This window comes from Mustela nivalis (assembly GCF_964662115.1).
Source record: "Mustela nivalis genome assembly, chromosome: 11".
Taxonomy (NCBI): Eukaryota; Metazoa; Chordata; class Mammalia; order Carnivora; family Mustelidae; genus Mustela; species Mustela nivalis.
Window position 1 is genome coordinate 88,799,127 of NC_139030.1, and position 10,164 is coordinate 88,809,290.

Genomic DNA, 10,164 nt, shown 5'->3' on the forward strand with positions numbered 1-10,164 from the left:
CCCTCCCCCTGCCACCTACTCTCTTTGTCTCTTTAAATAAACAAACAAACAAACAAATAAATAACAAAATGAAACCTTTGACTGCCCTGTGCAGTTGTATTTAAACTCCTGGAGAAAAAAATTCAAGCTGTAAAATCATTTTCTTTTTGTAGTATACTCTGTACTCTTATCCATGGTATATGAATCAGCCATTTCCAGAACTTTGTATGTAGTAGATTTTAGTCAGTGAGATCACTCTATTTTCCCCTAAAAACCTTGTTTCTCATCTTTTTGTTTCATCACCAATTTTATTTACTTTAAAGCTAACTCTGAGTTGTTACAGAAGATCTCTGTAATAAGGAACATTTACAGAGAGGTATAAAATATACTTTGAATTGGAAAGTCTTCAAAAAAACTGCAGTGATGAATTTGAGATTTTTAACAATTAAGAATTTTCAGGGATGCCTGGGTGGCTCAGTCAGTTGGGCTGCTGCCTTTGGTTTGGGTCATGGTCCCGGGATCCTGGAATTGAGTCCCACATTGGGCTCCTTGCTCAGTAGGGAGCCTGCTTCTCCCTCTGCCTCTGCCTGCTTGTGCTCTCTCTCTCTCTCTCTCTCTCTCTGACAAATAAATAAATAAATAAATAAAGTCTTTAAAAAAAAAAACAAAGAATTTTCAGGTTTTTCCTCAATGGATGTTACCTGAGATTTTGTGTTTGAGTATTTTCTTTTGATAGCTAACTATCTAGAAAAGTTCACATTGAACAAAAGATTTATCATTAAATCTGAGCTAATTGCCATGACTAATTGCAGGGTTTTTTTCAGGGTATTTGAGTTAAAATTTGAATTTAAAATATACTAGGATCCGTTTCGTTGATTTCAAAAATATAAACGGACACTTGAATATTTGAATTATCGAGGAAGTGGTTGATTGGATAATTTAAAGATGTTACTGGGCATTAAAAATGTATTTTGACTTAGTTTAGAATATTTACACTTAAAAGGATCTCGTCTTGTTTGAAGTAAGGCTGTTTCTTTTCCACACATTTTATTGCAATGAGATTTATGATCCATGACATGTTAATGAAGTTGGACAGGATGTGAAAATGTAAACTGGAATCAAAGATTAAATAAACCGAAATCACATTCTTCTGCAGTCTTGCCCAAAGTTGGGAACTACTTCTGATGGGGTAATTCATACCCAAGAGTGAGTCATACAGCCAGACCAGGGGAACCTTATATGTGATGGTCTCAGGAACTGAGTCACAAAGAAGGATTATACTTTTTACTATTTCTGCAAGGCAAGAAATTTGTATCCTACTTAGTGAAAGATAGAATACATGGCCTTTGCCACTTCAGAGAAGAATATAGCTCTGTTCATTGTAGAAATTTAAAAAATGAGAGAGCCAAAACTCGGATTCTTCATCAGTCTGGCAAAAAGGAAGGTGTCCAGCACCTGTGACAGGGTGGCCTTGGGCATGTCATATAATACTATTTCTTCTCCTGTAACATGAAGGCAACTATACCGTTAACTTGGAAGGAAGAGAGATAGGAAGTTTAAATGAGCAAATGCAAGTAAAACAGCCCAGTTGGTGGCACATGGTGAGCTACCAGTACATATTAGCTATGATAATAATTATTATTAATATTAAACTCTGCTATAGGTCCCTGTTCTGATTCCTGTTTTCCATGATTTTTCCTCCACAATGGAGCTGCCTAGGTGCCTCGTTCTTTGAAGACTAATCAATATCATCTCTGAATGTTCATCCTTGTGAATACTTACGTGACTTCTTTTAAATCTTTAGAAAAATTCTCCAGGCCGTTGGAAGGAAGCTACCATTCCTGGCCACTTGAATTCATACACTATCAAAGGCCTGACGCCAGGTGTGGTATATGAGGGACAGCTCATCAGTGTCCAGCACTATGGCCACCGAGAGGTGACACGCTTTGACTTCACTACCACCAGCACCAGCCCCCCTGTGACCAGTACGTATGCCACCCGTCCTCATGGCTGTGCCTGCGTTCCTCAGGAAGTGGTTTGCTCCCCAAGTCCTATTCTTCCATAGATGGCACCAACCTTTTCTTTTAATGGTGTTCTGTAGGTGACAGTAGTAAATGCTCTCCACGGCTGAAGGTCCCCTCTCCCCTTTCTGTGACCCTCTAGGCAACACCGTGACAGGAGAGACGACACCCCTTTCTCCCGTTGTGGCCACGTCTGAATCTGTGACTGAAATCACAGCCAGCAGCTTTGTGGTCTCGTGGGTCTCGGCTTCAGACACTGTGTCAGGATTCCGTGTGGAATACGAGCTGAGTGAGGAGGGAGATGAACCACAGTATCTCGGTAAGCTACAAGTGCCGTCATGATGGCTTTGGAACCGGTTGACAGCTTGGACTGAACAAACTTCCAGTGCGAGGAAGGGACAGAGCTGACATTTCTAGAACGAAGCTGGGATTTTCCTGAGCCATGCTCACGTTTTCCTGGTTCCCAATATGAGCAACATTACCCATTTGCCTGGGTACAGGTCTATAAAACCGTAGTGTTTTCTTTTTCATAATTTTTTTAAAAATAGATTTTACTATTTATTTATGTGAGCAAGAGAACAGGGAGAGGAGCAGAGGGGGAGGGATAAGCAGACTCCGTGCCGAGTGCAGAGCCCTACATGGGACTTGATCTCAAGACCCTGAGGTCATGACCTGAGCTGAAATCGCATCAGATGCTCAACCAGCTAAGCCACCCAGGAGCTCCCAGGGTTTTCTTTAGGGAAGTGATTGCCAGTTTGAAGACCACAGCAGAAAATGTTAGCCTTTGGAGGTGCACAGTATAAGAAAAGAACATACCTCCTTTCCCGTTGTCCCCTGCCCATAACCATCACCCTGACTTTTTTAACTACAGAGAGCTACTTTTACAAATTGGGGGTGGATTATACAAATTACATCTCTTTAGAGAAAAAAAATTTCGAAAAAATGGGGAACAAAAGAAAAGTTATCCCATAATGCATTGATATTATTGATTCTCCATTAGAACACTTCCTTCTAGACACACCCCCTTCCCTCATGAATATGTAGTTTTAACAATATTTCTCTTCTAGGCTGTGGAGCGAGTTCGGGGATTGGTTTGCTCTGACTGGTAACCTTTCCTTTCTATTTTAAAGATCTTCCAAGCACGGCCACTTCTGTGAACATCCCTGACCTGCTTCCTGGCCGGAAATACATTGTCAATGTCTATCAGATATCTGAGGAAGGAGAGCAGAGCCTGATCCTGTCTACTTCGCAGACTACAGGTACGTGTGTCGTACACCCTGTAAAGAGAAGCTTTTTTTCTGCAGAATAGGTCTCGAGCAGTATTTCCTGACTGTTATCATCGTGTGCTCCTTTCATTTTCTGTTAGCTCCGGATGCGCCTCCTGACCCTGCTGTGGACCGAGTTGACGACACCTCGATTGTTGTTCGCTGGAGCAGACCCCAGGCGCCCATCACAGGTGATGCTGGCCTCCCTTTTGGCTGCCATGTTGATCTTGACACCACGGGTGGTGAGGGAGCCAGTTCTGACCTGTGGACAGGGATATCACTTAACTCTCCTACATAACTCTAGACTAGGGTAGAGGGGTGTGTGTGTAATAGTAATTCAGAATGTGATTATTTTCAAGTCTTACAGCTCTCCTTCTTACAGATTGTTTCCCGTCATGTCCATTTTATTGACCCCCCTACACACGTACACACTTACACACAAAACCTCGAAAGCCAGCTCCCTGACTTACTAAACCAGGCATTTCTGAGGTCGAAGAGGGGTAATTTTTCTGAAAACCTCACTCTAGGACTTACTCTTAAAGAGGTAACCCCGTTGCCGTCTTAGCTCATTAAGCTACTCCACTGCCTCTGAAGTTTGGGAAAGATGCAGACAGTGCTAGACGATCTGTGCTCAAGGTTGTTCATTAATTGCTTTCATTGCCTAGAGCTCAAAGAAAAGAAGTCGTTTTCACATGAATATTTTCACCTCATAGCATCTCTAATAGACATTTATTAAGGATCTTGGATCTTCGAGGATGATATTTATTATTAAAAAGGATTGCAAGACTGCTCTTATTTTATCTTTGTACTGAACAGTCCTGATAGGAAGTAGGAACATGTAAAGAGTCAGAAAGCATCTCTAGTTCTAGACTAATCCAGCAAGAGTCTAAGGGCTTTTCAGAGAAGAGAGATTTAGGACTCATTAAACCTCTGTTTCATAAAACTGTGTGGCTAACTTCACCCCCTTGAATCTGCAGGATATAGAATAGTGTATTCGCCCTCAGTAGAAGGCAGCAGCACGGAGCTCAACCTTCCTGAAACTGCCAACTCCGTCACCCTTAGTGACTTGCAACCTGGTGTCCAGTATAACATCACCATCTATGCAGTGGAAGAAAACCAAGAAAGTACTCCTGTTTTCATCCAACAGGAAACCACAGGTGTCCCACGTTCAGGTAACTGAGAGCCCCCTCCTGTGCTAGCCTACCTTTCAGGGCTTAGCAAGACAAGACGCTTAACCTCCCTTTTATCGGAGGAATACAACCAGGCTCATTCCATTAGCCTGCTGGGGTGGACCAGAAGTGGGAGACCCAAGAATTATTATTTCTCTGGGAGGGCTGTTTTATCTCTGTCAACAGTTCCTGTGTGCAAGTAATCTTACAGATGAGCTTATCCTTCAACTTAAGAAAATTGGCTGAAATGTCCATGCTATAAACTAACTTATCAAAGCTGGCTCTTGGCTTTCCTGATTAAAAACCAACACATAAAACCTTCCTATTTTTCCCCAGAAACTTTGGTGTTCGTTCCTCTGTTACTTTAAAGTTTTACAAAATGGCTCAGTAAAATGCAAGCCAAATTTTTTCTGTTGTCACAATTAGGGTATTTTTTGGTTTTGTTTTTTGGTTGTGTGTGTGTGTGTGTGTGTATTTTAAACTCCTTAACAGGACACTTAATACATTGGAAACTCATCTGCTTACCTACACATTTTAGGTTAAGTGAAATAAAAAGCTTCAGATGTCCTGTGTAAGCAGGATGACTGAACTATGGAAATATAAACAGAAACACACATTCTCTGGTGGAGAGACAAAACTTAGCATTGCTTTGAAATGAGAGGCGCCACGAATTTCCTTACATCCAGGAAATTGGCTTAAAATAAATACACCTCAGCAGGAATTGTGAATGACCAGTTGGCTCTTGTCTGTTAGATAAAGTTCCCCCTCCTCGGGACCTGCAGTTTGTGGAAGTGACAGACGTGAAGATCACCATCATGTGGAGCCCCCCCGAGAGCGCGGTGACCGGCTACCGCGTGGACGTGATCCCTGTCAACCTGCCTGGGGAACACGGCCAGAGGCTGCCCATCAGCAGGAATGCCTTTGCGGAAGTCACCGGACTGTCCCCTGGGGTCACCTATCACTTCAAGGTCTTCGCTGTGAACCAGGGAAGGGAGAGCAAGCCTCTGACGGCGGAACAAACAACCAGTATGTCCTGCTCCCGACTCTCTCCACCTTGATTCCCAATCTGTGGTGAAGGCACAGCAAAACGTTAAGTCCTGGGGGTCGGGTTGGAGATAAGGAGATACCCGGTGGGTGAGGGAATGCATCGTGGACATGAAGCACATCGTTACTCTGAGACCAGCTCCACGGATGCTCAACAGTGACCCATTTCCCGAATACGCCTACCCACGTAGCGGGTGATGGCACCAAGAGAGGCAACTTAAGAGAACCTGATTTTCTCTGCTGACAGAGACATGGATTGTAAATTTGAGGATATTTTCTGTAACTAAAAATACCTAGATCAAAATGCAAATGTATGCTCTTAACCTTTTATAGAATTATTTATAAATAGTCATTGCTGAAACAGTCACTGCATCTGAAGTCCCAGGGCCTCTGCTCGGTTCTTTACGAGCATGGTCCTTATATTTAATACTCTCCTTGACCTAATGAAGAAGGTCTTCTCATCCGCATTGGGTTTGTGAAGAAATTGAAGCTGATAGAAAATTCTGCAGTCTGTAAAGTCCCAGAGCTAGGAAGCAATGGGGCTGGCCCATGTAGACTGCTGTCATTGTGACCCATGTCCAGTTTTTTCACTTATTACACTGGATTACCTTGTAAGCATTTCCTTCATCTGGAAAGTGTTTTAATTCACTGCAGAGAAAGTTCTAGCTATCACACTGAAGAACACTCACGGTTTGTGTGATTCTTTCTGATAGTCTGATAGTGTGCACTCACCAGCGTCCTGCTGTGATTCTGACGGATATGCTATAATTATTAGCTAACACGGATCATGCGAAAATTACTTTTATTTCTCTAGCAAAGGACTATTCATTCAATACATGCACACGATATTCTTTCTGTCCCGTGTAGAGTTTCATCTTGTCCTCGTATTTTGGGGCTTCTCTCTCATGTCTTAACCTGTTCGTTTCAGAGTGCATTGTGACATTCATGAGAGGTTTATTTTTTTGGTTATTGTTTCTGTTTAATGATGTGATCTCTACAATGTTAGTGTAAGATCAGAGGGTGATGGGAAAGAAATGCTGGAAAATTGGACTTTCCTCAGGACCAAAGTCAAGTGGGAAAAAAAAAAAAAAGCAATTTCTCATGATTAAAACCATTTTGCAAAGTTCCATGTAGCCCTCTATCTCATACTGGCTCCACGTTTCCAAGGTTTTGAGTTTTACTGAGTTTCAGCTTTAAGGAAGGTTTAGAAAATCCAGTGAAGCTTTTGAGTTTCGGGATGATCATGACTGAGGGTCAAATATTTCTTGGTGTGTTTCATCTTTTTTCTAGAATTGGATGCTCCCACTAACCTCCAGTTTACCAATGAAACGGACACCACTGTCTTAGTGACCTGGACTCCTCCTCGGGCCCGGATAGCGGGGTACCGACTGACTGTGGGCCCGACCCGGGGAGGCCAGCCCAAGCAGTACAATGTGGGTCCCTCGGCCTCACAGTACCCACTGAGGAATCTGCAGCCCGCTTCTGAGTATACCGCATCCCTCGTCGCAGTCAAAGGCAACCAGCAGAGCCCTAAAGTCACCGGGGTCTTCACCACTCGTAAGCCAATGTTTGAATGTCTTGTCTTCGTGATTTCATAGGTTCTTACCTGAATTTACATCCTCCGTGCTTCATCCAATTTTTAAAAAAATTTAACTTAAAATACCTTAGTACGAGGTTTAAATAAAAAGGAAGATTTAAAGCAGTGCTACTACTCAAAGTGTGGTCAGGGACCAGCCCCTCAATCCGTGGGTGGTTATCAGACACTGAGGAGCTTGTGCCAGGATAGAAATCACGAAGCACGCGATTCGGTTCAGTTGATCGTTTTCAGAAGCAAGATTTTCTTTCTCTCTTTTTTTTTTTTTTCCCCAAAGATTTTATTTATTTATTTGACAGATATCACAAGTAGGCAGAGATGCAGACAGAGAGAGAGGAGGAAGCAGGCTCCCTGCAGAGCAGAGAGCCTGATGCGGGGCTCGATCCCAGGACCCTGGGATCATGACCTGAGCTGAAGGCAGAGGCTTTAACACCCTGAGCCACCCAGGCACCCCCAGAAAGAAAATCTTGGTGAAAGTTAAATTACAAATGTGGCCAAACTTCTTATTTCCTCTGGGACCACTGTGAGTAACGCAGTCTGAAGTACCCAGTTATTTGAAAGTCGAATGTTGTATTGAAGGAATTTACAGCAAACACCAGTTGGGGGAGGAAACCAAACCAGCATGGATGTCTACACCCTCCCACTTTGGGTGCCCTATGACAGCAGTTAAGTGTAGAATGAAGAGTTACCAACTGAATGGAAACCAACAGAGCAAGAAGCTAAGGAAAGGATTTCTTTATGACACTGTAGCAGATTAAAGTATTTCTGCAGAAAAGAATACATTTTTTTTTTCTTTTCATCTTCCTTAAATGACTCTTGAAGTTCCCCAGAGGGAAGACTGACAATTTTTGGTCACGTCTGTCCTTTTCTGCTGCACACTTTATGGAAAGTGGCCTTAAATCTCCTACATATCTACATCACAATAAAGACATGTATAAAGAACTCATAAATTGAGTTCTATTAAAAACATTCTCATTTATATTACAAAGAATTAGGAGACCCCCAATTTCTACCTGAGCTTCAGTTGTTATTTTTAACTCGACATTTTGAATTATAGAAGCACCTAACCCTTTTCAACATATACTACGAATGTGAACTAGTTTGCACTTTTCCAGAAGTGTTTAAAAATAAAGATGTTAAAGAAGCCTTCAAAAAGTGAATGTAGGTTTGATGGTAAGTAACTAAGGAATTTACTTCCCAAAGAAAATTCTCCACAAACTTTTCCAGTAAGATTTCATAACTTACCAAAAATATATTTCTACTTAAACTGGGTGTAGGATTTTGGGCAAGTGAAGTCCTTTTCTTAAGTAATTGCTAATTATGAACAAGTAAGATCTGCTTTTCATTCATAAGTTAACCTCTTAATTTTGCTGTTTTATGTTATGTGTTACTAAGATACTCTAGAATCTATTAATATGAAATCAGGGTCAATGTATTTCTTGTAAATATCTATTTTATAGATGCCTTTCATGAATTAGAATAGAGATTTCAGTAGATTAAGCATTATACTGACCACATCTAATTCCACAAACTATACTTTTTACTTTTTCACTCCTTAACATGAGACCTGTTTTAAGTAGTTTCTTTTGTTGGGTAGAGTGCCCATAAAAGAAAAAACACTTTTAATGATACTAACAATAATTAAGTATCATTAAGTAAGTAGCAACAATTAAGTATAATGAGTCAATATAGACTATTCCAAATCCTTTTGCAGACTTTGATATATTGGCCACGTTACATTGATGCATTGCACAGCACATTTCTATAAAATACAATTCTATTTGAGTTAAAGTACTGATTTTCAAAACTGATTTTTACCAGATAAAGGCTAACATAGTGCCAGCATGCAGTCTACCTTCAAAAACTGTTCACTGAATAGATGATTGAGGAAAGAATGAGAATGAAAACAGTTCAACCAAGCAAAGCTTCAATTTAAATAAACCTACTTAAGTAGGCAGTTCCACAACTTCATTTGAACTTAAAGTACTTTCTGAGGCTGTAAACATTAGTGCGGCTTGCATATTTTTGCCATTGCTCTAAGTTTCTGTAGCTTTTTACCGTCTCACCAGGCTTAATTGTGGAAATAACTTTTCTGGATTTTATACTTATGCTAAATTCTTAAGAGCAAATGTGGGGAAAAAAAAGGGGGGGGGGTGGAGTGGCATGGGGAGGAGGGCTAGTTTGCTGTTTCTGGGGAAGATACAGCTTGCTTCTTCATAAATAGGGCAAATTTTATTTCTTTGACAGCCAGGCTGTTCTTCACCTGACAAGACCTGCCAGAACCCATAACTCATACTTACAGTCACATCCTTTGTTTGACATCAGTTTGTGGCTTTGTGGTTTGGAGATTTTCCTGTAATGGTCTTCCCAGGCAGAGAGCATCGTCTTAAACTTGGGAAGATGCTGGCTGGCTGGCTGAAGCAATAGAAAACACCCAGTCTTAAAGCCCAAGACAGTTGAAGAGAATGTAATTTGTGGAAAATCTGTGGCTTTCACAGATGTTCTGTGCGAGAAGCTCCTTGCTCTCGGAATTTTTATTTAGTTATTTATTTATTTATTTTTGTGGCTATTAACATGGTCCCATGGGGCAAGCCATGGCATGTTGGCAAAGTCAGCAGCTGCCAAGTGGTGTATGTTTTCAGAGACTCTGGGAAGGCATCATGGGTCACCCTTCCTGGTTCCCCCGAAGACACCATCGACATAATAGTGTAGTTAGGAAACGGCTCACTAAACAGTAGAATATCAGGTCAGCCGTTAGAGGAGTCATTACAGAGTAGCCCACACACATATTTTATTTTATTTTTTTCCACATAGTATTTTCAAAGCAATTTTTTAAAAAGTCACACATTCAAGGCCAGCCTGGAAACTGGGAGAATTGCCCTGGTGCCCATATCCCCGCATGGTCGAAGGGAAAACCTGGGACTGGATTTGAGGAGTGAGCGGGGTCTTAAGACTTTGAATCTCCATCGTGTACCTCCAGAGGATAACTGTCTCCCTGGCCATTCATAGTTTAGCATAAATGCATTCAATAGGTTCCCCTCCCCCGCCAGTGGATGCAGAATTTGGTTGGGACAAAAAAGGAAGGAATTATG

The 10,164-nt window shown here is 41.5% G+C and overlaps 1 protein-coding gene across 12 annotated transcripts in view; it reads left to right on the forward strand.

Annotated features, from left to right (window-relative positions):
• FN1 (fibronectin 1) overlaps positions 1-10,164 on the forward strand; it is a 66,474-nt gene that overhangs the window by 22,086 nt on the left and 34,224 nt on the right. For all 12 annotated transcript variants that reach the window (XM_082689085.1, XM_082689079.1, XM_082689083.1 and 9 more), the window contains exons 14-20: positions 1,784-1,964; positions 2,143-2,319; positions 3,131-3,259; positions 3,367-3,456; positions 4,243-4,437; positions 5,188-5,460; positions 6,769-7,035. In XM_082689085.1, coding sequence (XP_082545211.1) covers positions 1,784-1,964; positions 2,143-2,319; positions 3,131-3,259; positions 3,367-3,456; positions 4,243-4,437; positions 5,188-5,460; positions 6,769-7,035 — 1,312 coding nt within the window. The remainder of the gene's footprint in view (positions 1-1,783; positions 1,965-2,142; positions 2,320-3,130; positions 3,260-3,366; positions 3,457-4,242; positions 4,438-5,187; positions 5,461-6,768; positions 7,036-10,164) is intronic.